This window comes from Helianthus annuus, chromosome 6, assembly GCF_002127325.2.
Source record: "Helianthus annuus cultivar XRQ/B chromosome 6, HanXRQr2.0-SUNRISE, whole genome shotgun sequence".
Taxonomy (NCBI): Eukaryota; Viridiplantae; Streptophyta; class Magnoliopsida; order Asterales; family Asteraceae; genus Helianthus; species Helianthus annuus.
In genome coordinates this window covers 93,694,494-93,721,810 of record NC_035438.2, presented here as the reverse complement: position 1 = coordinate 93,721,810, position 27,317 = coordinate 93,694,494, and the positions used below count along the sequence as shown (strand labels likewise).

General features: G+C 37.2%; 3 protein-coding genes across 6 annotated transcripts; 1 reads left to right on the top strand and 2 right to left on the bottom strand.

Moving 5' to 3' along the window:
* Positions 1–901: 901 nt before the first annotated feature.
* On the bottom strand, positions 902–2,006 carry LOC110889111 (dormancy-associated protein homolog 3). 3 transcript variants are annotated; one of them, XM_022136615.2, is made up of 3 exons: positions 1,812–2,006; positions 1,314–1,448; positions 902–1,228 (listed from the first exon to the last, which is right to left on the bottom strand). In XM_022136615.2, the coding sequence occupies exons 1-3, from the start codon at positions 1,927–1,929 to the stop codon at positions 1,122–1,124; spliced, it is 360 nt and encodes a 119-aa protein (XP_021992307.1). In that variant the 5' UTR covers positions 1,930–2,006; the 3' UTR covers positions 902–1,121. The 3 variants fall into 3 exon arrangements, with proteins under 3 accessions (XP_021992307.1, XP_021992308.1, XP_021992306.1); XM_022136616.2 differs by having other exon boundaries at positions 902–1,235; positions 1,330–1,448; XM_022136614.2 differs by having other exon boundaries at positions 902–1,235; positions 1,812–2,005.
* A 2,036-nt stretch (positions 2,007–4,042) lies between these two features.
* LOC110891589 lies at positions 4,043–8,625 on the top strand. 2 transcript variants are annotated; one of them, XM_035974648.1, is made up of 7 exons: positions 4,043–4,090; positions 4,785–5,326; positions 5,415–5,541; positions 5,629–5,927; positions 6,036–6,251; positions 6,428–6,595; positions 8,369–8,625. In XM_035974648.1, the coding sequence occupies exons 5-7, from the start codon at positions 6,072–6,074 to the stop codon at positions 8,552–8,554; spliced, it is 534 nt and encodes a 177-aa protein (XP_035830541.1). In that variant the 5' UTR covers positions 4,043–4,090; positions 4,785–5,326; positions 5,415–5,541; positions 5,629–5,927; positions 6,036–6,071; the 3' UTR covers positions 8,555–8,625. The 2 variants fall into 2 exon arrangements, with proteins under 2 accessions (XP_035830541.1, XP_035830540.1); XM_035974647.1 differs by having other exon boundaries at positions 4,050–4,679.
* Positions 8,626–26,684: 18,059 nt separating this feature from the next.
* On the bottom strand, positions 26,685–27,128 carry LOC110891562. The gene has a single exon (XM_022139266.1). The coding sequence runs from the start codon at positions 27,126–27,128 to the stop codon at positions 26,685–26,687; it is 444 nt and encodes a 147-aa protein (XP_021994958.1).
* Positions 27,129–27,317: the final 189 nt, after the last annotated feature.

Sequence of the window (27,317 nt, the reverse complement as noted above, 5' to 3'; positions counted from 1 at the left end):
GGTGACCTTAAGTGAAGTTACTACCAAGGCAACAAAAAACGAATCCACGAGTTCTTGGGTGGGCAACATATCGAGGGTAAAGCGGAAAATATGGTAGTACGGGAGGCCGGATGATACTTGGTTTTCACGGGGTATGGTACCCGTCGCTAATTGTAACGGATCACCAATGGTTTCTTTTATTTAACTTTTACATTTTTTTATTTATTTTCGTTTCACTGAATTCCATTGCAGATTCGTGAGAGTAATACAGTAGAAACTCGATAAATTAATACTCTATTATTTAATAAACTCTCTAAGATAATATTTTTTGCCGGTCCTGACTCGGGGATAGGGTGCTAAATTAATAATTCGCTAAAATTATAAGATAATACATTTTTGATAATTTTTTTAGACCCCATATAAAATATAAATTAATAATTCCTTATATATAGCATATTACATGAATGATTTATGAAGGTTTCTTGAAAAATGACTCAATTGTCTTTTGTTTTTTGTTGAAATCAATTTCCCCTTGAATCTCGTCTCTAATTTTCCTTAGCATGGTAAGAACTTCTGGTGTTGTTTTCTCATAGCTCAACAAGAAATTGTTCAATGTGATTGCCGCTTTAATAGCTTCGTTTCGCGAAGGGGGCTCCATTGTAGAACTTTCATCATCTTCTTCATCGATATCATCTTTATTAATTCCAATAACGCTTTCAATAATTTTTTCATCAGTCAACAACTGTGCAACTACATTTTCTTCTCGTCTCTATATAAATTAATGATTATTAATTTATCGATTAATTAATAAATTTTAGTGGTCCCAAGTGTATTATTTTATAGAGTTTCTACTTTAATCATTTGTGTAATAGTGTTACATTTAATGTTACATGTATTGAAGTTCAAATCATAAAAGCACTTATTTTGGGTGTTTAACCTTGAAACCAAGTTCATTAGAAAAGGCAAATAACCCCTACAAGCATACAAGAGTTTCGAGTAACAAAAACCTAAAACAACGTACTTCACCAGACTCCATACCATGTATTACACATACATATATTTACATTGACTAACATACATCCCTTATGGCATGAGAACAAGTAGATCGTCAAAACCAAACTTGCTACGCTTAATGATCAAGATCACATCTCACAGGTCGTAAGGAGCACGAGGGCTCCTGTATCCGATCCCGGTTGCCCTCTCGTAATACTCGGAAGTAGACTTCCTACGAAACCTATATGCCTCCGATCTGCCCCCTGACCATTCACCATATTATTAAACATCAACACATAAATCAATATAAAGACATAAACTTTGAAACTGAATAAGCTTACCAGGAAAAGGAGATACCGGAGGTGTCGATCCAGCCGGAGACGCTGGCGGCGTTTGGCTCTCATTTCCTACAGGTTTTCCAATCATTATACTCCGTGTCACTCTCATAGCCGGATCCTCCACCGCCTGCGATTCCGCTGCACAGATCAAACGACATCGTTTAGTTTCATTACAATTTATCATCTTTTCCTCAACCAATTCTAAACAAATCAGGTTCAAATTTTCAACGATTTAACATACAAAAATAATCACATGATCAATCACTAAAATTTAATCAAAACACAGTAAAACTCGCGCCAACGAGACTAGTATAAAAATAATTAGTGTAAAACAAAGTAGAAGTAACTCAAGTAACATTTGTAGTAAAAAAAAAAAAAAAAACAAAACAGTTTCCCTTATGTGCTCTTCAAGAGGAGGTATAGTTTCAAAATAAGAATATTTTAGAATAATTTGTGTAGGATGGAGTAAAAGTAACATTTGCCGTTAAAAAAACTGCGTACCCTTGCTGGAATCGGATGAGCGGAAGGTAAAAGTAGATTGTTTTCGCAGTTTTCCGAGGCCTTTATCTGGGCGAGGTCCGGCGAGTGTTTCGTCCCATAGCTGATCAAGTAAGCTCATAGTTGGAGAAAGAAAGAGAGAGTAGGAGATAGGGGATGATCTAACAGAAGATATGGGAGTGATTTAAGAGAGTGGTCTTGGAGGTATTTATGGACGAATGGGGGCTTGAAAGTCGAAGTTGTTATGCTAGTATTTAATCGTGATCGTTGATTTAGGATCTCGTGTGTAGGGTATCTAGTATTGAGTTTCAAACCCATTAAGTCGAGAAGAGAACCTAATACTTTAAAAACCAACCAAATTGTTTGTTAAAGTTAAACCAAATTTAGGTAATTAATTTTCATTAGAAACTCAATTTGCTCTAGTCCCTAAAATCAAAGACCCATAACATGTTGGCGACTTCAGACCAAACTCTCTAGTGGGTACCATTTGTAAAATTGTTACTAAGGTGCTCTCGAACCGGCTTAAGTGTGTTATCGGGTTGCTTGTTTCCGAGCCACAATCTGCATTTTTGTTGGAGGCCGAAACATTCTAGATGGACCCCTTATTTTCAGCGAAATCGTGTCATGGGCTAGGAAGGGCAAACGTAAAATTATGATTTTTAAGGTGGATTTTGAAAAAGCCTACGACACGCTTAATTGGAAATTCTTGGGTACGGTGTTGGAGTACATGGGTTTTCCGGATCTTTGGAGAAAGTGGGTGTCGGGATGTGTCTCTTCAGGAAACACTACTAGTTCTAACTAGGCAATTGCGACCAAAATTTGAGACCAAAATAAGACGGTCGCAAAATTAGCGACTAATTTGCGATGAAAACCAAAACCATTGCAAAATTGAAGACCACCCAAGATTCGGTCGCAAAGCAGTCGCAAATTTTGCGACCGCATTTTACGGGTTACAAATCAGTTCAATAGTGGTCGGAAAACGGTTGCAAATAGAAGAAAAATAAGAAAAACAAAAGTTGCGACCTTTTAAACCGGTCGCAAATACGAGAAGAATAGAAGAGAGGAAAAGTTGCGACCGTTTAAAGCGGTCGCAAATACAAGAAATATATAATAACCCATTTACACTTAGTTCGTGGATTTCTAGTGAGGAATTTTTTAGGAAAATCTATTGCCATTTTTTATAAAATAAGATAATAACACATATAAATAAAATGAGGAATTTTTTAGGAAAATCTATTACCATTTTTACCCGTAAATTAAAAAAACATTAAATTAATATGTTCAGGGTAAAAAGCAGCATCAGTCATAAGTTATGGGTTATAAATGACAATAATCATTTGTTCAATTAAAACCAGTAGAACCGCAGAATCGTGCACTCGTCTTCGAACAGCAGAACCGGCGATCACCGGAGAACTTCAACTCCGACTCCGGTCACTGACTCGTCGCACCTATATCAGCCAATCATCATTCACCGGTCAGTTCTCTTCTACAATTCTCATTTTCAGTCTCAGATAAAATCTAGGGTTTTTGTTAACTTTTTCAACTTTACGAAGTAAAATTGACCACCGGAAGATTGATGATAAAATCGTTCATCTCTTCTGTCAAAACAGATCCGCCTAAACTGCGACTCCGGCAATTAAGTCAAAACAGATCCGCGTTTCCGGCGATCTAATTCCGGTGATCATCTACTAGAGAATCCGTCTGCAGATATTTGTTAAGGCCAGTCACATTCTACACCTCTTGCTTAACAGTTTTAGTCGATATAGTCTGTAATTTATCTCTATTTTAGTAGATATGTTTGTAATTTAGTGTTTTAGACCTGTTTTTCTCTCAGATGAATCTGTTTTAGGTTTGCATATGTGTATATGTACGTGTATGTTGATCGTAATCGATATGTTGACTGTAAGCAGTAGATCTTGTATTGACTTCCATTGTTTTGTTTGAGTTATCATTTACATGTGTTTTCTCATTTTTGTTTGTTTAAAAGACTCAGATTTAAGTAATTGTTTCATTTTTAATTAATCGATTACGAATTCGTGCTGTTTAGATTCAAATCAGTTTGTTTTTCATAGGCAATCGATTTTATAATAATTTCTTTCGATGCTTAATTTTGACGATGAAGATTTAGAGTGAAGGGTTTGTTTGTTATATATAATTATTATATAGGTAATTCTAACTAGTATTTTTATGTGATCGTTTGTTTAATTATTAATCATGTCATTTTTTAGGTATCATGGGACGTGGTACATCAAATGTTGGCAGGGGTCGTGGTTTTGTGGCAGGTTATTCTGATTACTTTTACTTCCTCAAAAGATCATTGGCAATGTAACTTGTAGGTTGTTTTTCTTTTGAAAATCGGTAGTTTTTTTTTTATATAAGTAATGGAAAGTATAATGAATAGAGGTTACATTGGCTGTTTTATTTGCTAGTTTGGTTTGTTTAATAAACAGCTGATGTATAAAAAATGTAAACTAAATTACAAATGTTAATTTAAATGGTTTACTAAGTCATGAATTCCTAAATCAAAATCACAAAGATTTTTTTTAGGAAATCAAAAAAAAAAAAAAATAGCAACCAAAATGGCATTTTACCTATTTCTTATAAAATAGAAAAGCCTAAGAGAACAGGTGATAATCACATTCATTTATATAATTAATGGTGCTTGTTTTCAACATTGCATAGTCACGAATCAATATGGAAGCAGTTTTGATAAGAGATATATTGATAGAAGCAATGCTAAGCCTGCCATTAAAGAGAAAAAACAATTTGAAGGAGTTAGTTTTGTTCCTAAGACCGCCACCGAAGATAATAGGTCAGCAACAAGTGATCAGGGCAGCAATAAGAGAACTATGCAGCAACAAGTAGTGACATGTACATAGAGTTTTTCTTTAATTGACACATGTCAATCTCTTTTTAGGGCTGGGATACAAATGCAATTACTTGGTTTGAATATTACAATAGTTGGTTTCGATGCAGGAGTTAGGAGGGGTCGTGGCCAAGGTGTAGTGAGAGTTGATCAAAGTAGGGTCAAGGTGTCGTGGCAGGGGTTGGAAGAAGTCATGGTCGATGTGTTGATCGAAATAGTGGTGAGCAAGGTCGTGGTCAAGGTGTTAATCAAGGAAGTGTTCTAGGTAGTAGTGATAGTATTGGACTACAATCTGATGCACCACGGCATACTTTGATGTCTTCTCACATTGAGGATGGTGATGGTGATGGTGATGGTGATGATGTGTCTTCAGTTCATGTTACTTCTACGAAGTGGGGAAGCGCTTCCCAACTTCAAATACCCGAACGAAAGAACCGTGAGTGGATCTATGTTCAAGTGGATCTAGTGATAGTATTGGACTACAATCTGATGCACCACGGCATACTTTGATGTCTTCTCACATTGAGGATGGTGATGGTGATGGTGATGATGTGTCTTCAGTTCATGTTACTTCTACGAAGCGGGGAAGCGCTTCCCAACTTCAAATACCCGAACCAAAGAACCGTGAGTGGATCTATGTTTAAGATGGAGAGTAAGTACATATACATTAATATCGTTTCTTTATGTACATATAATAAATGTTACTAATGTAGTTTTCATTCATTGCTTCCATTTTGTAGATTTAGTAATCAAACAAGATCTACCCGAGTTATTGGAGTAAATCTAAAGAGTATGTGGAATGGTCCACGGGAAAGCTAGAAAGATATTCCTAATGAGGACAAAAAGCGGTTGTTTGAACGATTCCAAGTGTGTATTTAGACAAATCATATATAACCTATTAAACCATTTTGTACCTTTATTAAACAATTATCTTTTTTGTACTATTATTTCCAGTGGGAGGAGAAATGGAATGTTGAAATTTATATGTGCTGGGAGCGGTGTATTGCTGGTAAAATCCCTAATATGTTGAGTAGGGTACGAGATGCTACCAAAGCAATAGCAGCAAGAAAAGGTGTACAAGTTGAAGTCGATATGTCTGGTCTTGTTGATTTTAAACCACCATGGATCAAAACGGAGACATGTAAACAAATGATTGAAATCTAGAATACGCCCGAATGGAAAGCAAAGTCTCAAAGAAACAAAAACATTAGAAGCGAATCAAAAGGGGGCAAACACACCCTTGGGTCACAAAAGTATGTGACTGCCAAAAAAAAGTGTTAAAAGAAGTTACTCATCATCTTTAACTGGTAATATATACAATTATTCGTTAACTTATATATATGTATATACTACCTTTGTAGGCTAAGACAATTGGTCGTGAACCATCACACTCTGAGATGTGGAAACAAACACATCTCAGAAAAGGAAATAGGCCGTTTGATAAAGATCTCGATTGTAGAAGTTCGATAGTTGAGAACGTTGATTTGGAGGACGTTGATTTGGAGGACAATGAATTAGAAGGGAATTTACAAGAAAAGAAATTGGCGTGGGTTGACGATCGGGCACAAGAGACTTTGGTAAGCTCCATATTCAGGAACTTCCTTAACCCCTTAAAATTGTCTTTAGCTTGAAAAATATATGATAATTTTATTAATTGTCTAAACTTAAAATAATGATATATAGAGACCTTAGCTGTAGTTAGCAAAGTATTTAATATTATTTTTGACTCACAATTACATTTTCATTCTAATAGGAGAAATACGAGGGATATCTTATGGAGAAGTATGGGGAGGATTGTATCCAGCAATCAATATTTGACCAAGGCTTATGGTTCCGAGCAGCCGGGGGAAAGAAAAAGGGCAAAGTGTATGGGTTAAGTAATTTTAGTGACCCATATGTACGTGACAGAGAAGACCAGGAGGTATGTTTATTTTTCCTTCAGGATTCTGGTAAACCCACACAATTTGGGTCAGACCCGTAGGCTACACAACAGATCCGTACCCCAGACCGTAAGCTAGAAATAAAACAGAAAGTTTGGTAGGCTGGAGCGTAGGCTAGAATGGTAATGACGAAGACACAATGTAACATCTCTTTTACCCAATATTTTGCACCGAAGTTTACCAGGAGACCGATAACCGATATATCAGCGATATTAACTGCTTAGGACTAGGATTTCGTATATTGTCTATTTAAACTACTGGTAAACCGCAACATACTATGAATCACAATGTAACATCTCTTTTACCCCGGCATAACAAAGAAGTTGTATGCACAAAACAATACCATTTGGACAACTTTTTGACCCATTGACCCATATTTAAGCGGTCTGAAATAAAAAGACGCTAAGAGGTTGTACACATTCCCTTTTCAGCTAAATTTCTTAATTTACCCATTTGATATTGCACAACCTAAATCGACCAACCAGTAAGTAAATTGATCAAAATTGTCACATCTAAAGTAGAACCCAATTAACTGTTTTTCATCGGGTCCTGAATAAACAATACCTTTTGATAAGTGTTCAGGGTGACAAATGACTATTTTAACCCTGCAAATGAGTACTGGTGAAAGAAAACTTACATTTTGGTTGACAATTGTACGTAAAAATGTAAAGTAACTAATGGCGGGGATGTAGAGGCTAATAACAGGTCATAAAATAGCTCGATTTGGTTGTAGTTTATTTAACAGGTAAAGTATGAAAATTAACAAGCTTAGTTAAAAAGAATTCAAAATCCTTTTAATATGTGGAATTCAACCGGTAACCGGACCATCGATTTTGAGTTCAGTTCATCCCCAGTCTTGAACATTATTTTAGTTAGTATGATGTAAGGTTATAGCTAGAAGTTTGCCTACAGTGCGCGTGTGTGTAGTGCAGGGCCGGCTCAACCTTCGTTGAGGCCTAAAGCAAACTCGAAAAATGAGGCCTTTAAAAAAATAATTGTCCACAACAGTCAACACTACAAATTTTTGCTTGTTTTATCTACGAGAGTAAATAACATGAAAGTGTTCAATTAAGCATGGCTTTCATATAATTAAATGCAACTTGATTATATATAGGAATCACAATATACCTTATGCAATTTGATAATATCTTCTCTAACTTATTCCATCTATGGCTCAAGCTTGTTATCCGAAGTCTAAGATGTGGATTACAACAAGAACATAAAAAGAAATATAGAGTTCAAAATCAAACCTAAGTTAAGTCTCAAAGGTATAGGTCTAAAAATCAATAACTCATATCAAATCAACAACACACCTTCAAAAGAATTATATAACATCAAAAAACTCATAAATCTAAATAGACGAGATAAAAAAAAACATTCTTAGGCATAACAGGGATTCGAATAGCTACTTAGTCTGAATCCAAAACATCTCCATAGCTCCACTTTGGAAGACCAACTTTTGATTTTGATTACACAGTGGACAAGAATGGCCACAATTCTCTTTCTAGCAGCCATATACTTTTTTCTTCCCTAGTTAAACTTTTTAATCCACAACCTTTCTGTCCTAGTTAAACTTTTTTAATCCACATGCCTAAACTTAACCCAGTAAAAAAATTAAAAAATGAGGCCCTTTAGGATTTGTGGCCCAAAGCAGCAGCTTTACTTGAATTAGGCTAGAGCCGGCACTGGTGTAGTGTTAGATCTAATTTTTTATATATTTTGAATCTTAAAACATTGCATTGGTTGTGTTTTAGATCGAAAGGTTGAACGTGATCATCCAAGAGATAGTGAAAGAAAAAGAAGAAGAGAAAGAAAGGTTGAACGGAATTATTGCGGGGTTGGTGATGGAAAAAGAAAAAGATAAGGCGGAGAAAGAGGCTATGAATGAAAGGATGACGAACATTGAATCAATGCTAAAACTTAGGTTTCAAAAGATCTAATCATCGAGTTAGCTTATAAAGACTTTATTTTGAGTATGTATTTTGTTGGGATAACCATATTTGATGTTTTAAGTCGGATGTTTTATATAACTTTGAAAATTCGATGAATGCTTAAATTTTAATAAATATGATATTATAAGAAGGTACAATTGAAAATGGCTAAACAGTCGCAAAGCAAGCGGTTGCAAAATAGACGCAAGATAAGCGGTCGCAAGTTTGTAAAAAGCAGGCAGTCGCATGACGTTCGCAACATAAAAGTCACACAAATCAAAAGCGATCGCAATATTTGCGACCGATCTTATGGTCGCAAACCTCAGTCGCAAGTTACACTTGCGGTTGCAAAACGATCGCAATTAGGCAATTGCGACAAGTGTTTTTCCAACCACATTTACAATCGCAAACCAGTCGCAACAAGGCAATTGTGACCGTTTTGCGACCGTAAATGCAGTCGCAAATACCCAATTTTCTAGTAGTGAAAGGGCCCGGTTCTTGTTGACGGGTCCCCCACGAATGAATTCCGGTTTAAAAGAGGTCTTCTCCAAGGGGATCCAATGTCCCCGTTTTTGTTTATCTTGGCACTTGAAGCACTTCATATGTTCATCAACAAGGCAGTGGAATTGGGTCTGATTCACGGGGTCAAACTTCCTAATAAAGGTCCGGTAGTGTCTCATTTGCTTTATGCGGATGATGTCATGTTGATGGGTGAGTGGTCTAATGAGAATGTCATTTTTATTAACCGCCTTCTCAGGTTCTTCTTTTTGGTCTTAGGCCTTAAAGTTAATCTTAAGAAAAGTCGGTTATTTGGTGTGGGGGTTCATGATGACGAAGTGGAAAGGATGGCTAGGCTTCTTAGATGCGAGAAAGGGGATTTCCCATTCGTTTACCTTGGGTTACCAACTGGTGCGAATATGAAATGAGTCAAGCATTGGAAATTGGTGGTGGATAAGTTCAACGCCAAGATTTCATCTTGGAAAGGTAGAAGTTTATCTTTCGTCGGGCGGGTCACCTTGGCTAAATCGGTATCGGGTAGTGTCCCGTCTCACTACCTATCGTTGTTTAAAGCTCCTAAGAAAGTTATTAATACCTTAGAAGGGATTTGGAGGTCCTTCGTGTGGGGTAATTCAGGATCAGGTCATAAGATTCGGTGGATTCATTGGGGGAAGGTTCTTAGGCCCAAACGGGTTGGCGGCCTTGGAGTGGGCGGGATCAAAGAGTTTAACCTTTCCATGATGGCCAAATGGAGTTGGAGGTTTAAGCAGAACCCAGACCAGTTGTGGGCTAAAGTCATTGATGCGGTGCACACTACTACTCATTCGAAATCCTTCATTCCGGTCAAAAACTCTATCACAGGTCTTTGGAAGGATATCTGATCGGTAGAAGGGGAGCTCGAGAAAAAACGAGATCAGTATGTATGATGACCTTTCGGTGGAATTGGGGGACGGGGCCAAAATGCTTTTCTGGAAGGATCGCTGGGTTGGAGACGAGCCCTTAGCGATGTCGTTCCTAGAGTTATATCGACTCACTAAAAATAATATTCATGTGGACTCGAATAACTCTACTGTTGGAAACATTACTGAATGGAACTGGGAGTGGTATAGAAACCTAAGATCGCAGGAGGAAAGATATCAGCTAGAAGACCTTATGAACATGATTCAACAGGTTAAACCAAAGGGGAGGCCAGACAGATGGGTGTGGGAAAATACGCTTGGGACCAATTTTTCTACCAGATGCGTACGTATAAAACTCAATGTGGAGGAAGCAGGTAATGCAAGTAATAGGGTGTATAAGTGGAATAGTTGGGTGCCGCTGAAAGCAAACTATATTGGTGGCGGGTGATGGAAGATTGCTTAGCTACCAAGTCAGTACTTATTCGCCGGGGGGTTAGGATTCAAAACCCGTTGTGTAGTAGATGTGGCCTCAACCTGGAAGACACTGACCATCTATTCGTGAAGTGCATGACAGCCAGATACGCGTGGTGGCAAGTTAGTGTTTGGCTCAAAATTGGAGTGCCATCAGAATCCCATTTGGTTAGCGAGAGGATCAACTTCTTTTTGGAGCAACCGGATTCCAGAATCTGGAAAAAGATTGTATACTCGGTCGTTTTAGCCATAGTTTGGAGGCTCTGGGTGAGCAGGAATGAGAAAGAGTTTAATGGCTGCAAAAACCCCCCACCATAATATGGTTGAGCTAATTAAAGAAGATGCTTTTGTTTGGCTAAACAATAGATCAATCAGAATATCCCTTGCATGGGATCGCTTTTTATTTAAATGATGTTCTGTAAATCTTGTTGGGTTCGTAGGCTTTAGGGTAGCCGGCCCTAATTAGGGTTAGCCGACCCAAGTTATTAGGCCACTTAGTTAACTTGTTGACCAAGTAGGAAACCCTAATCTTGTTCTATAAATACCTTTGATGTAATTGTAGTCTGTGTCATTCTGAAAACAGTTGTGAGCATCTAATAAAAGTGAAACCCTAGTTGCAACCTGTGGACATTGGTCACCTTGACCGAACCACGTAAATTCTTGTGTTCTTTATTTTCTGCTAGTGTGTGTGTATGTGTTTGTTCCGCTTTCGCTCGAGTCTACTCTGATCCGATACCCTAACAAGTGGTATCAGAGCTAAAGGTTCAGTTAAATACATGGTTCACACGGTTATCGCAGGAGAGGGAGAGAGCTGGACGAGAGATCTTGCTCTGCTGTTGCTGTCGTCGCCGCTGGCTTGTTTACGGCCCGTACCTATTCTCTGGTTACGGCTCGTAAGGTCTAGGGTTTGTGCCGTATGTTTGCTGTTGTAGATCAGGTGATTTTGGGGTGTTCGGTGATTAGGGTTTCGGTTCTTGAACCCTGCTAATTTTACGCTTGGGTTTGCAGGATAAGTTGCTAGTTTGGGCACTTCGGGTTTCTGGTTAAGGTTGCTCGGGTTTCGGTTGCTTGGTTCCTTGTGGTTTTTTCTAGTTTTCTCATTTGCTATGGCTAAAGACGGGAAGTTCCGAATCGAGAAGTTCAATGGTACTGATTTTGCATGGTGGAGAATGCAAATAGAGGCGTTGCTTGGTGAAGGCGATTTGGATGTGGTATTGGAAGAAAAACCTGCTGGAATGGAGAATGCTGCTGAAGCAATTTGGGACTCAAAGGACAAAAAGGCACAAGGTAAAATTACATTGGCTTTGATGAGGAGCATTGCTATTAATATCATGAAAGAAACAACTACTCCATGTTAACAGCTTTATCAAATATGTATGAGAAGCCGTCTGCCGGTAATAGGGTGTTCTTGATGAGGGAACTGTTTAATATGAGACAACTTGCTCAAAGCAAGAAGCCGACAAAAGAGTTATGCCAACAAGCAACGAAAGCCTCTGGAATTCAACGTTGGTGACTTGTACTTCTTAAGGTATCCCCTTGGAAGGGTGTAGTTCGATTTGGTAAGAAAGGAAAACTCGTTCCTCGCTATGTAGGTCCTTTCAAGATTCTCGACAAGGTAGCGTATCGACTGGACCTACCTCAAGAACTCAACAATGTCCATCCAACTTTTCACATCTCAAACTTGAAGAAATGTCTAGCTGAAGAAGGACTTCAAGTTCCACTCGAAGATCTTCAAATCAACGAGACTCTACACTTCGTGGAGAAAGCTGTCGAGATCATGGATCGAGGAGTCAAGCAATTGAGGGCAGTCAAATTCCCATAGTTAAGGTACGATGGGTAGGAAAATGTGGCGTTGAGTTTACTTGGGAACTCGAAAGAGAAATGAAGACTAAGTATCCGCACCTGTTTGTAGCACCTTCCTGTTGAATAAATTTCGGGAGGAAATTTCCTAAAGGAGGGGAGACTGTAGCGCCTCGCTTTTTGGAACTTTCCTTAATTAGAAAGCTTGTTTGTATTTCTATTTATAGAAACTTGTAATTCTCTTGTATTCGTTTTTCCTTTCTAAGCATTGTAATTTGAGACTTGAATCATAAAAAACTCGATCTTTTTATACATTGTGTTATACATATTTCGTACATACTTGTTATACATTCATTATACGTGCAAACTTGATACATTTATACGTAAATACATACTTGTTATTCATACAAATTCATTTTATATATGCCTTTATTCATACATTACGCTTATGCAATGCACTTGCACACTTAAAACTGGCAAAACACGAAAAAACGGCGAACTTGAATCTTCGAGCAAAGGGAACAGTCCCTTTCGTGCGAAGGGATCCCCATTCGCACGAAGGGCCCCTTTCGCCCGAAAACCCAATCGTCCCAAGCTCCATCTAAACCTATAAATGCGCACCCTCACCCTCATTTCTCACCTTCAACACTCCGAATTTCTTTCCCAACTTACTGAAATCGAGCATTCAAGCTGAGCTACTTCCAGAATCGTTCGAAGTGAGTTCAACTCATTAAAATTTACATTTTAACTTGTTTCTTTTACATTTCTTCTACTTTCTCTTATACTTTTCTTCATATCTTTACACTTGAATTCACAGACTCGCCTTGGCAGTCTGTTGACGAGCTGAAAAGGATAAATAACAAAGTTAGAGATTGAAGTTCTTTGTTCAAAACCTTTAAAACAACTTTCTAATTTTACCAATTGGTAGAATCATGAACCCACCTAGCTCATAAGCTAAGTCCATAGCTGTGGGTTAGTGTTTAGGTCAATTCCAGCCAAGAAGATGAACTGTTTAAACAAAACCGAACTGTTCGTCTCCAAAACAGAGCCATTCGTACGAATAGACACCCATTCACGCGGAGGGTCTGTTTTCATACCGTTCTGGCATTTTTCCGAGTGTTGAATGTTAATCAGATCTCTATTTTTAATATGGACGATTTTGAGATAACATAGTGTGAACCGTGGAAGCCTTGGCTCCCAACCTAGTTCCACGACCTCACTTGAACTTGCGAGCGAACACCCAAACAATCTCCTAGACCTAGAAAATTAACCCCGTCCAGCCTCCAACACTTGGTTCATACCTTCCATGTTGAGACGACACACCCGGGTTGTCCTTGTTCGGTTGTTTGGTATTTTACATTCTGTATTTCCTTTTTGTTATTCATGACCAACCGTTTTGTTAACTAAGTTAACAAATTTCAGTTATGGTGAATCATATAATGAGGTTATCACCTCCATACATGACCTCTGTTAATTCTATTACAGTAGGACTGTTATTATACTACATAATATAATTAAAATAACATAACTAAACTCACGACGTAACTGATTAATAGTTAAAACGTTCAAACGAAGTTCGGTTCACACCAAACAGACTCCATTCGCACGAAGGGTAACCCCCATTCGCGCGAAGGGCGCTTGCCATTCGTGCGAACTGTCCAGTCGCCCAAACGGAATTGTGATGTCCAGTTTCCACTTATTTCGGTTCCACGTTCCTCGTTACTAATTCTGACGGGCAAATCAGGACCCGTAAAATCACAAGAATTCAGTGTCTTAATGTGTGCCTAGACAAAATATATTTTCTATTTAAGTTATACTTGCGTACTATTATACTTATGTATTTTACATTCTGGATCTGAATCCTCCATCCAAACTTCAACACTCACACCTTCGTTTACCCACCTGTAGGGTAACTTCGGTGTTCCAACGCTCTCTTCCTCTACTCAACAACTCGCGAGAATTAACTAACGAAGATTAGCAAAACCATGAGTATACTCGAACGCCCTTTTCCCATTTTACACTTTTGGGTACAATATGTTTACTTATTAACCTACACAGTTACACTTACATTTTATGCAATCACACAAACATTCCAAACATGCATGCTAATATGTTATACTTGATTCGTGTTTCTTGAACATTCTTATGTGATAATCTTGTCATTAACTTCTTACGAGTCTCCCCTTAACATGTATAGCGCTATAGGAGTAACACACCGCCCGTAGTCTTGTGGTCATGTTAAGTGTTTTATATTTGCGATAATCAGAGGATTGACTTGTATAATTGCATGCCATTTTTACGTTAAGGTGTGTAGTGGGCTTTATTGGGCTTATGTGAAACATATTATTGAGTTAAGGTGACTTTAAATGAATTGTTTATATATTAATTAATAAAAAAACTTAGCAAACTCATCTTGCCCGCGAATCCAGCCAAGCCTCTGCCATGTGCCCCCTGATGCTCCATACCCTGCTAAGGGGAATGGGAACCCATCACTAACATTAAACAAAAATTAACATCAAACAAAAATTCCATCAGAGTCACTCACCATTTGACACCTAATTCTATCACATTTTACTCATCACATTTACAACACTCATTAAATTCCAAAATATATATCACACTCACTTACAACTTAACACCTCATTCATTTATCAACATCAAAGTCAAACCTGCACACATCACGGCAAGGGCGTACCCACCCCAAGCCATGGGTGGGCGGGCGCACCCCATGATAAAATAATTTTTAGTGTTATTTTTCGTCGGAAATTTCAACCGCACCCCTTAAATTTTGATCTGCACCCCTTGAAAATTTTCAACCACCCCACTTAGAAAAAAAGTATTATGAATTTATAAAAAAAATTAAACATTGATTATTATTTATATATAAGTATATAACACAATTTATATAGTTATTCTTTAACCACTTATTCGCTTAATTACTTGACCCATTCAAAGCCTAACCTACAATCTATTTTTATTAACCCAAGGCAAAGAAATTTGAACTAAATAAAATAACCCAAACCTATCCACCCATTCCGATTCCAAATCTCACCCAAAAAAAACTCCTAGCGACTTGATGCCACTGCTCACGACCAGACGACTTTTTTTTGTTTGCCGGAAAAACCAAAATTCCGGTAAAACCGACCCATATTACGCCAGAATTTCATATAGAACCAATATGGTTTCTTTATTGATTTTTTTATGTGATGATTTGGAGAAAATATAGACGTGTAAGGGTTTGATTTTTTATGTTTTTTTGGTTGTTCTAAACTTGTAGTTAAATGATTTTGTTGTTTTATTTATAACTTTGTTTGTTTAAATGATTAGTTACAAGTAATCAATATTTAATACTAGGGCTTGAATGTTTGAAAAAAAAATTGAAAATTATGGACTATAGTTAAACATGATTGTTTATTTTGTTTAAGTGTTTAGTGTTGTTTTATGAACTTATGGAGCGATTTATATGTGATAGGAACCATGAGTAAGAATGTAATGAACTTATGGAGTGTTTAGTATCTCTAGATGATATTTTGTATATATTTCAAAAAATGAAAACCTGTAGGGCCAATTTTAAATACGTTTGTAATGACGTTTGACATATTTTTGATGATGATATAAATTTTAGTTTGATGTTCTTGTCTTACATGTCCCGATCCGATCTGACCCACTATGAACCGATTTTTTATATAGCTAGGGGCCTAAAATCTTTAAAAATATTCTACACCCCTAACAAAAGTTCCTAAATCCGCCACTACATCACGACCAAGACCATCATCACCACACGATACACCCCGTTTATCACAGGGTATCACACCATCACTAGCGTGATGTATCACATGAATGTCCCCACCCCCTAAGATGACATAGTTTGCAACCGATTTGGAACTCATAACACATAACCTAATAAAAAGTCTAATTGGACACGTAAAGATAAGAGAGTTTTTTCCCATAATGGTGTTTGTGGGTAAACTATTTACCAAAATAGTGGTGTTGCAAAAGTATTTACCAAAATAGTGTTTTTGAGGATTCATTTGTTTATCACTCCTAATCTCATTGGATAATTATAATAATTTGAATAACTATTAATTGAGTAAATTACAAGTTTTGTCCTTTATGTTTACACCAAATTGCAGGCGCTGTCCTTTACCTTTAAAATTGATGGATTTTGTACTTAATGTTTCAAAATCTTGCACGTTGTGTCCTTTAGTCCAAACCCAGTTAGATTTTTTAGTTAAATATGATTACAAAAGGGTATTTTAGTCTTTTTACCCATTTTTATTTAATATTATCTAAAAAATAAAACAAACTATTTTAAAGAAATATTATTATATATATAATATCTCCCACACTCTCTCTCTAACACCCACCCCAACCACCTGCCATCAACACCACTCCGGCACTAGACAACCGCCATTGCTGCCATCTCATGTCAACAAATCCCCCTACTCCTTTCTCACCACCGGCGAACACAAGTTCTCCGGCAACTCTCTCCTCCGTCTCTAACACCACCGGCAAACCCAGATCTGGACAGATCTTGAACCACACCCACACCTCCTTAACTTGTTTGGGTTATAGATTCGGACAGTGGGTGCGAAGTGAAAAAGACGATGGGATATGCTATATCGAACGAGAAGTTTTCAATTTTCATCTTTTTGTTTAAAAGTTGATTTACGTGGTCAAAGAACTGCGTTGAAGATTTCATCCTTTTGACGTCAATTTGTGGTGGTGTGGGTGTTTGGTAGCCATCAGTTTAATACTGAAATGGAAATATCAGTACATATTATTTATATTAATTTCATAAAATTTGAATGCGATTATTACTTTGATATAGTTTTAGCAGAGGTTTTTAGCCTTCATTTCATAAAATTTAAATGTTATTATTTCTTTGGTAAGGGTTTTTAAGGTTTAATTTGGAAAGATGATAAACGGGGTGGATCGCGAAAAACTATCATGATCACCCCCACTTGTCACACCCTGGCTTTGCGGAAGCGTGGGTTAATTTGGTGTGATTTCTTAATACCATAACTTAATCACAACAAAGCTATATGAATTTAAAACCATGCAGATCATCCATTAATTGAAGTCTTAAAAACAAAATACCACAACATTGTTTTGAAATGCAGACACATGCATCGAGTTTACAATTCCACAAAATAAAAACATTGTTCTTAAGACACAAACCACAACATAAAATAAACACCGTTTAAGACTTGCGACTCGTCCAGGTAAAAGTCGCAATCCCTAAACGTGGATGATCCTGTAACTCTATTGCAGCGTGAAAACGAAGCATACTGTGCCAGAATTCTTAGTTCCCTGAAATACATGTAAGTTGGAAAAATCAACAAAAATTGTTGAGCGAGTTCATGTGTAGTGAGTAAGTAAAACATTTGTATGTATAAAAACCCTGGTATGTAGCAAATAAGGAAATAAAGAGATCACCAATGGTTTGCAAGGCCATTGATATGTGTGATGTGCAGTAGGAAGACTCAAACCTAGCAGATTTTGCGTTGGGTACAAAGTCACCCCGAGGTCCGTTCTGATGGGCCTGGGGCTGGGCTCGCTACACCCAGATAGATCTACTGCTACTGTCCCTCGGTCCTACAATGAGGACTAATGGCCTTCAGTTCCCGCCTACCCACTCACATGATCTAAGTAGTAACCCTCCTGACGCTAATCATACCATGTGTAAAAGTACTTGTAATCATAGTAACATGTATTTCACCCCCGCAGTTTAGAAAAACTGAAAACAATTAAGAGAAAAGGGGGACATGAACTCACAGTGGTGCGTCTCTAACAAGAAAAACTCCTGGTCAATCTGCTGTGCGATGACCTACACGTACTAACTTCTATTAGACGGACGGCTGTGCCTTAGCTTTAGGTTTAAGTTTTTGGGAAATAGTTAGACAACTATTTCGTGTTTACACTTCGTAATTATTTGGTAAATATATTCCTTCCCAAGGATTGGGGCTTTAATACATGTGCATTTTCTTGTAATTCCGAAAATATATTATTAAGTCACACTTAAAATGTATTTTAATTCTTTCTCCAAAATATAAATATTTTCCCAAAAATATTATATTCTATTACATATAATTTCCCCAAAATAATACTTTTGTCAAAATACGCGTTTAAGAGTATTTTCTGAAAATACGTAAGTTACGGATAAAGATCAGGTGGTAATAATAATACCGTTGTAACTTAAATATTTATTGTGAGGGCGTTAGAATTATTTTGGAGTCGTTAATATTCAGTAATATTATTTTTACCCTAAAAATAATATTTACGTAGTTCACAAAATAATCATAAAAATTTACACAAGTGTTATGAAAATATATATTCTAAATATATATTTTAGCAAGTTTTATTTGTGAAAATCCCACCTCCGACACTTGGTTATTTTTTTGTAATAAAAATCGTGGCGAAATTTATTTGGGAAAACAAGTTAAAAAGATATTCATAACACTTGTTGTAAAAATATTTCCAAGTGTTATATTTCTGGAAAAATTTCGCCAGAGTTTCCTATGTAACTGGAGGTGGCCACGCTTACAAGCGTATCATTTTCTTTTCAAAAACTCAATCAACAATGTTCCCAACATCAACAAACAATATTTCAACATCTACTAGTTTAAATATACGTAAATCGCAAATACATGAACTTGTGGGTTATGTAAAAGTGTGTAGTAACCTTCCAATAATTTTAGTAGATCTTTCTATCTTTGTAAATAAAATCGGTTTCTCGAAAGATTTATTTCTAAAGGAGGTGTATTTATACAACTTCTAGTCAAATATTACAAAGATAATTCTTTGTTAAAACCTTTCGTTACACAAGTGTCTACACACTTGTGTGTTCACAAAATCACATTTAGTTTATGAAAGATCCGGCTTAAAAATATGATTTCATCTTACACTTGGTTCTTCGAAAATACCACTTGTAGATCCTTAGATCTACTAGTTTAGAACTTTATTTCATAAGAAAAATCACTTTTACACAAGTTCATGATTATAAGTAGTAGTGTTCTTCATCTAACCACTTTCACACTTTAACATACACTAGTTCATGTTCTATGAACATGACTTAGCCGGGTTAGATGACGATCCGAACTACTACTAGCAACTAACAACACAAAATAATCATAACAAAACAAGTTTAACAAGTTTTACACCAATATTCATCCTTTGACCACCTTGTTCATCACTTTTAGTAGACTTTTAAACTTTGATCTTATATGTTCATAATTTTTATCCGATAAATTTCTTATTAACCACTTTAAACAAGATCAATAGGGTGTTTAGAGTCACTTACTACTAGCTCGAGTCTAGGGAAGAAAGTAGACGAAAAATGGGTGGTTAATAGCGTTGTGGTGAGGTCCTTGGCAATCCGTAAGCACCGAGCTTCCTTACACGTGATCCTTCACCCTTGAGTAAACATGGAAATGCAAGATAAAACTTTGAAAGTGGATGGATGGATGTGAAAGCTCTCGGCCGTGAGTCAAGGGGAAAGGAAGAGAAATTTTTGTTGTGAAGTGTTTTGGTGATTGAATGTGGCTAACCCCTAAGCCTTTTTATAATCCATCATTCACTTTTATCCTTTGTATAAAATGTCCTTGTGATATTAGACATGGAAAAATAAAAAAAAATCAAAGGTGAATGGGGTGTGTCCTCTTAGGGGGAACGATAGTTGGGGTTTTTTTTTTTTGTTAGATCTTAACTAGTTAGTTAGATGTTAGTAACTAGTTAGTTTAATTCGGAGTTTAAGCTAGATTCTAGTGTGTGGCGCTTTATAGCGGGTGTTAGGGTATTCGGGGACCCTAACTGGCTCAGAAAAAGAAAAGCAATGTTATTGACAATATTTTTATGTTCCGGGTATAGTCCGGTTGTTTGGTTGGATATTGATCCGTTAAAGTGCTTAATAAACATTTAAAGTGTCTTTATTATTATTTTTTGTGACACAAAGAATTCCCGACACTTTGGAAAGTGTCTAGTATTATTTTCCCATGTTTTTGCACTTTACTAGTTTGCTAAAATGCTGAATTTTATATTAAAGTGCAGGATTTTGTGTTTAGAATATGTTTTAGGCACATCCGGTCACTATAACTATCACCTAGTGACGCAGTTCTACAACCCTTATTTCCCAACACTCTCTACAGCTGTAGTAAACTATCTCTGGCTTATACAGGCCTTAGAGGCAGTGTCTGCCTGGTGCTGGCTATGTCGGCACGTTTAATGGGTTATCCGTTCATTGTGCTACTGTGCTTTTGTGCATCAAGTTTGTCACTAAGGTTTTGTGTAAGCAAATGGAGTGACAGTTAATAAAGTTTGATGCAAGTATGTGTATTTATCAGAAGTCAAGTAGCAGTTTATCCAGAATTGTAAGCAAGCACAGTAATTAAGCAGTAATTAAATATTAATTAATTCGTACAGATACCTGATTTGGTGAGGGTTGTCACATTCTCCCCCCGTTAGAAAAATTTCGTCCCGAAATTTTAGGTTCTGATTCTAGTTGCAGGGGTCTTGGGAAATAAGTGGGGGTACTTTTCTTTCATTCGGCCCTCACGCTCCCAGGTGTATTCTGGACCGTGTCTTGCGTTCCAACGAACCTTGACGAGTTTGACACTGCTCCGGCGGGTTTTGTTCACCTTCCAATCTGTAACCTCAACGGGTTCTTCAACAAAATGGAGCGTGTCGTCAATATGGATCTCGTCTGCAGGAATAACAATAGTATCTTGCGTTGGACTTTTCTTCAAATTTGATACATGAAATGTATCCTGAACACCGTTCAGCTCGGCAGGTAAATCCAACTTGTATGCTACTAACCCAATCCTTTCCAGAATCTTGAATGGACCAATATATCGCGGGTTCAACTTTCCACGCTTCTCGAAGTGTGCCACACCCTTCCAGGGTGATACTTTCAACAAAACCATATCACCTACCTCAAATTCTAGAGGTTTCCTTCTTCGGTCCGCATAACATTTCTGACGATCGCGGGCCGCCTTGATGCGATCCCGGATCTGTGCAATCTTATCTGTGGTTTCCTGGACCACATCAGGACCAACCAATTGTTTATCACCTGCATCGGACCAACAAAGCGGTGATCTGCACTTGCGGCCATATAAAGCTTCAAATGGCGCGACACCAATACTGGTGTGGTAGCTGTTGTTGTATGAAAATTCGACCAATGGTAAATGTTTATCCCAGCTACCGCCCAAATCCATAACACATGCTCTCAGCATATCTTCCAAAGTCTGTATCGTTCGTTCGCTTTGCCCATCGGTCTGTGGGTGAAATGCAGTGCTTAGATTCAATTGTGAGCCAAAAGCTTCTTGGAAGGACTGCCAGATTCTTGACACAAACCTTCCGTCTCTATCAGAGATGATCGAGAGAGGCACTCCATGACGTGCAACGATTTCTCTCATGTAAATTTCAGCCAACTTACTCGTGTTATCCTTCTCTCTGATAGGTAAGAAGTGTGCAGATTTCGTTAATCGGTCCACACCCAAATAGTGTCGTGACCTCTTGGCGTTCTTGGCAACTTCGTTATAAAATCCATTGAGATTTGTTCCCATTGCCACTTGGGAATCTCAGGTTGTTGTGGAAGTACTGAAGGCTTCTGGTATTCAGCTTTCACCTTAGCGCACGTTAAACACTTGCTCACGTAAACAGCAACGTCGCCTTTCATCCTAGGCCACCAATAGTAATCTTTAAGGTCCTGGTACATCTTATCCGCTCCTGGATGGATAGAGTACCGCGATTTGTGAGCTTCATCAAAAATAACTTTTCTCAAACCACCAAACAGAGGAACCCAAATCCTTTTCATAAAACATAACGTTCCTTCCTCGTTTGGCATTAACTGCTTCTCCATCCCACGGAGATATTCTTCTTCAATGTTTCTTTTTTTAGAGCCTCTTTTTGCGCGACACGAATGCGCAGAGAAAGATCTGTTTGGATAATCATTTCTAAAGCCCTAACCCTTATGGGCTTGATCCTTTCTTTTCGACTTAGGGCATCGGCGACCACATTCGCCTTCCCTGAATGATACTTTATCTCGCAGTCGTAATCGTTTAGCAACTCGACCCAACGCCTTTGTCTCATGTTCAGCTCTTTCTGGTCGAATATGTGCTGCAGACTTTTATGATCTGTGAAGATTGTACATTTCGTACCATATAGGTAGTGTCTCCAGATCTTTAACGCAAATATCACTGCGCCAAGTTCCAAATCACGTGTGGTATAATTCTTTTCGTGTACCTTCAGCTGGCGTGATGCGTAGGCTATAACCTTCTAGCGTTGCATCAACACGTAACCCAAACCTTGACGCAAAGCGTCACAATATACCACAAAATCATCTGTACCCTCTGGTAGTGCTAAGATTGGCGCATTGCAGAGCTTGTCTTTTAACAGCTGAAACGCTTCTTCCTGTTTGATTCCCCAATCAAACTTCTTATCTTTCTGCGTGAGGAGCGTTAGTGGTTGGGCGATTTTTGAAAAATCCTCAATGAACCTTCGATAGTAGCCAGCCAAACCTAGGAACTGACGAATCTCGGTTGGCGTCTTTGGGGTCTCCCAATTTTTGATCGCTTCGATCTTTGTGGGGTCCACATGAATCCCATCTCCATTCACCACATGTCCAAGGAATTGGACTTCGCGTAGCCAAAACTCGCACTTAGAGAATTTGGCGTACAGTTGTTCATTCTTCAGCAACTCTAGAATGGCTCTTAAATGTTGTTCGTGTTCAGCCTTCGTCTTTGAATAAATCAAAATATCATCGATAAACACAATCACGAACTTATCGAGATACGGCTTGCAAACTCTGTTCATCAAATCCATGAAAACTGCAGGTGCGTTTGTCAACCCAAACGGCATAACTAGGAACTCGTAGTGTCCATAACGAGTCCTAAAGGCTGTCTTCGGGATACTTTCCTCTTGTATCCTTAACTTATGGTATCCAGATCGAAGATCGATCTTAGAGTAAAAGCTTGAACCTTGCAGTTGGTCGAATAGATCATCGATCCTTGGCAGAGGATACCTATTCTTGATCGTCAACTTGTTTAATTCCAGGTAGTCAATACACATACGAAAACTACCATCCTTCTTTTTGACAAACAGGACCGGAGCTCCCCAAGGTGAGAAGCTTGGTCGGATAAATCCTTTGTCTAGCAACTCTTGAAGTTGTGTCGACAATTCTTGCATTTCTGAGGGTGCAAGTCTGTAGGGTGCCTTTGCCACATGCGCGGTGCCCGGAAGTAAGTCGATGCGGAACTCCACTTGCCTCAGGGGTGGTAATCCCGGCAAGTCCTCTGGGAAGACTTCCGGATATGTCTTCGATCTTTGGTTCAGCAGCTTTCTTATCCACAATGTGTGCCAGGAAGGCAGCACATCCCTTCTGTAAACACTTACGGGCTTTCAGGCAGCTGATTATTCTTAAAGGTGTATCACGCTTTTCTCCATGAACTACTATCGTTTCACCGTCTTCTGTTGGGATGCGTACGACCTTTTCGTGACAAACAATTTCTGGCTTGTTGCTAGATAACCAATCCATTCCTACTACCACGTCGAAGCTTCCCAGCTGGACTGGTAGTAGATCCAAAGCAAACTCACGCTCTCCCAACTCGATCACACAATCTCTGACCACTTCATTGGCTTCTACTAACTTTCCATTAGCCAATTCAATTGAGTAGGGAATATCTAATTTACTAGCGGCTAACCCAAGCATATTCTTAAACTCTAACAACACGAAGCTATAATCGGCACTAGTATCAAATAAAACGGATGCAAAGCATTGGTTTATATCACACCCCAACCGATGGCGGAACCATCGGATGAGACGAACAAATTGCTCAAAACATCATAACACTACATGTGACAATATAATTAAATTTCATTTATTAAAATTGCAAAGTTTCATACATTGTCATAAAAGGAAATAACAAACATTAAACATAGTTTATTTCAAAAGTGGGTTTCTAGGCCACCCTATTCATTTCTTCAAATCTTGACTTCCTCATCCTGTAGTATGCATTTAAAATAAAGTCAACAAAACATGTTGGCGAGTATACAAGTTTGATAATAGTATAATATGATTGAAATAGATTAACATGCTCAAATCCACGTGACTACATGATTTCATATTAACAGTTATACTCGTAACGATTATATCTATGTGTTCAAACCAAAGTTTAACGCAATTAACATAGCCTAACCCTAGAAGGGTGGTAAATGAGTAACATAGAATAAACCTAACAGTACCCATAATATTATGGGAGGGGCGTTTCTCAACCTACAGCGCTGCCATTGTTAGGGGAGGCTTGCAAAGTTAATGAACACACAGTCATAAATGTTTAACAGTAGCATAACGTGATTAACATGAGTCAAATAGATTCACATGAAATGTGGATTGAGGGTGCAAAAATGTTTAACATAGTGTGTTTGATATAGAAATGCATACAGCACCCAAAATGTGATAAAATAAAAAATGGGTCATGTATACTCACCTTAGGTTGCGTTGCGTTTTTCTTGGAAAAGATTAAGAATCAAGAGATTGTCCAAGAGGATGTGCACAAGAGATTTACCCTATTAATTTTGAGGATTTGTTAATTATTGGGAATTTAGAGATTATTTAAATAACAAGGCATTTATAGAATAATATTAACATTTCTAAAATAATAATCATATGTCTCATTTTTTTTATAGTTTGTATTTAATAATGTCAAATTTATTTTATAAATAAGTGAATATAATAATACTGATTTGTATATAATGTTTCTGATTTTACCAATATATTATAAATATTATTACTAAAATTCAGGATTATATAGATAATAATTTCTGATTAATATATATTCAAAATAATAATTCTGATATATGTAGAATAATAATAATTCTGATTACTATAAAATAATAATTCGGATTATTTAAATAATAATTCTGTTATTTAATAATTCTGATTTTATATAATAATTCTGAAAATCTAAAAATAAATCTGATTATTATATAAAATAATAATTCTGATTTAAATAAAATAATAAATCTGATAATAATTCTGATTAATTATAAAATAAAAATTCTGATTTTATATTTATATAAATAAATCTGATAAATGTATATTCTGATATTAATATTAATAAATTCATAAAAATTCTGATTATATTAATAAATCTGTTAAACATAAATAATAATAATTATTCTGAATTATTTTAATAATATTGTAGTAATAATATATTTGTTTAATATCATTAAATAAATCTGATTATTATTAATATAGATAAATAAATAAAGATTATAATAATAATATTAATAATCTAATAATAATAATAAATAATAATAATATTAATAATAATAATAATAACAATAATAATAATACAGAACTACAACGTAAAAGAATTGGAAAACGGAAACGAAATCGGTACCGGAATCGACAGTGACGGACAGCGAACACGCGGTGGCGATTAACGGTGAACTTCGGCGAAGGTGGTGGCTCCGGTGGTGGTGTAGTTCTTCCGGCGAAGGTGTGAACGAAAGTGCGAGTCGGTTTCGGTTTGCTTGGGGGGTCGAGAGTGAAAGGAACGATTATGTTTGAGGTTTGATCGTTTTATAAAGGGGATGTAGGCCGTAGGTTACGAACAGGAAAGGTCACAAGCTTTCCGGTCATTAATTCAAAGTCGGAGAAGACGATCAGGTTTGGCGGTTTGTTTTTTTTATTTAATTTCAGCGAACTTAATTAGTTGTTAAATGCAATTAAATTACGATATCTGTCGGATGAGGCATGCCCGGCCGAGTGGTAAGTGCGTGTGTTTGTGAGCGAAGCGACGCGAGTTCGATCCCAAGGGAGGCCGGTTTTCACCCAGGAGACCCCCCCCCCCTTTTTACTACATTTTTTTAACTAACTGGGTTAGTCACTAACTGAGTTTTCTAACTCAGTTAGTGCTGTCCTTTGATAAAATTAACCTGGTTAGCTGATTTAACCAGGATTTAGCTAACCAGGTTAGTTTAACTAACCAAAATAATCAAAAATCATTAAAAATTCAGTTTAAAATATTTATTTATTTAATTTTAATTATTAGTTTACTTATTTAAAATATTAACAAAATAATATAAAAATTATTTTAACCCAATTTTGATATTTTTACCGAATTAACGTATAAATTCCCGGTTTTTGTACGGTTTAGGGTAATCTCTTGGCAATGATGAATTTGAGAGCTGAGATTAATATGTATTTTCACTGTTTTTACGAGTTTAACATAGTTTGACATGTTTTTAATTGTTTTGACAATACATAGTATTCAAACACAAATATGAATAAAATAATGCACTTTCATTATGATTTCAAGTCTCGAGTACAATTTGGGAATGAAACCAAATACCACAAAGGTACAAATTACAAAAAATAGAAAGTACAAGTAGACTTGCCAAAAATGGAAAGATTGAAAATATGAGGTGTCACAGTCTCCCCTACTTTAGGAGATTTCGTCCTCGAAATCTTAAGAAGAAGACTGATCGAAGAGATGTGGATACTTTGCCATCATGTCACTTTTGAGTTCCCAAGTAAACTCAGCACCACGCTTGCCTTCCCATCGCACTTTTACAATGCGAATTTTGCTGCGTCTGAGCTGCTTGGTACCTTGATCCACAATTTCAACTGGGCTTTCCACGAAAGGAAGCGTATCGTTGACTTGCAAGTCGTCGACTGGGCCATGAAGTCCTTTAACAGCTAGACATTTCTTGAGATTTGAAACGTGAAATGTCGGATGAACGTTACTCAGTTCCTGCGGTAGATCCAGCAAATACGCTACCTTGCCAACTCGTTCGAGGATTTTGAAAGGTCCAACGTAACGAGGGGCAAGTTTACCCTTTTTACCGAATCGAACAACCCCTTTCCATGGAGATACTTTAAGTAATACTTGATCCCCAACATTGAATTCCATGGGTTTGCGCCCTTTATCTGCGTAACTCTTTTGTCGATTCCTGGCCTTGAGTAAATTGTCACGGATTTGAAGAATCTTGTCCGTGGTTTCTTGAATAAGCTCAGGACCAGTAAATTGCTTATCACCAATTTCGTGCCAACTGATTGGTGATCGACATTTTCGCCCATATAGCGCTTCGAATGGGGCCAT

What these genes read in the sequence shown, in the direction of transcription:
- LOC110889111 (XM_022136615.2), bottom strand. Translation starts at nt 1,929, where the DNA reads ATGAGCTTACTTGATCAGCTATGGGACGAAACACTCGCCGGACCTCGC. An exon ending in CTCATCCGATTCCAGCAAGG is followed by an intron (nt 1,449 to 1,811) that starts GTACGCAGTTTT and finishes TGATCTGTGCAG; the next exon opens with CGGAATCGCAGGCGGTGGAG. An exon ending in TCCGGTATCTCCTTTTCCTG is followed by an intron (nt 1,229 to 1,313) that starts GTAAGCTTATTC and finishes GTCAGGGGGCAG; the next exon opens with ATCGGAGGCATATAGGTTTC.
- LOC110891589 (XM_035974648.1), top strand. Translation starts at nt 6,072, where the DNA reads ATGTGGAAACAAACACATCTCAGAAAAGGAAATAGGCCGTTTGATAAA. An exon ending in ATCGGGCACAAGAGACTTTG is followed by an intron (nt 6,252 to 6,427) that starts GTAAGCTCCATA and finishes TCATTCTAATAG; the next exon opens with GAGAAATACGAGGGATATCT. An exon ending in GTGACAGAGAAGACCAGGAG is followed by an intron (nt 6,596 to 8,368) that starts GTATGTTTATTT and finishes GTTGTGTTTTAG; the next exon opens with ATCGAAAGGTTGAACGTGAT.
- LOC110891562 (XM_022139266.1), bottom strand. Translation starts at nt 27,128, where the DNA reads ATGGAATTCAATGTTGGGGATCAAGTATTACTTAAAGTATCTCCATGG.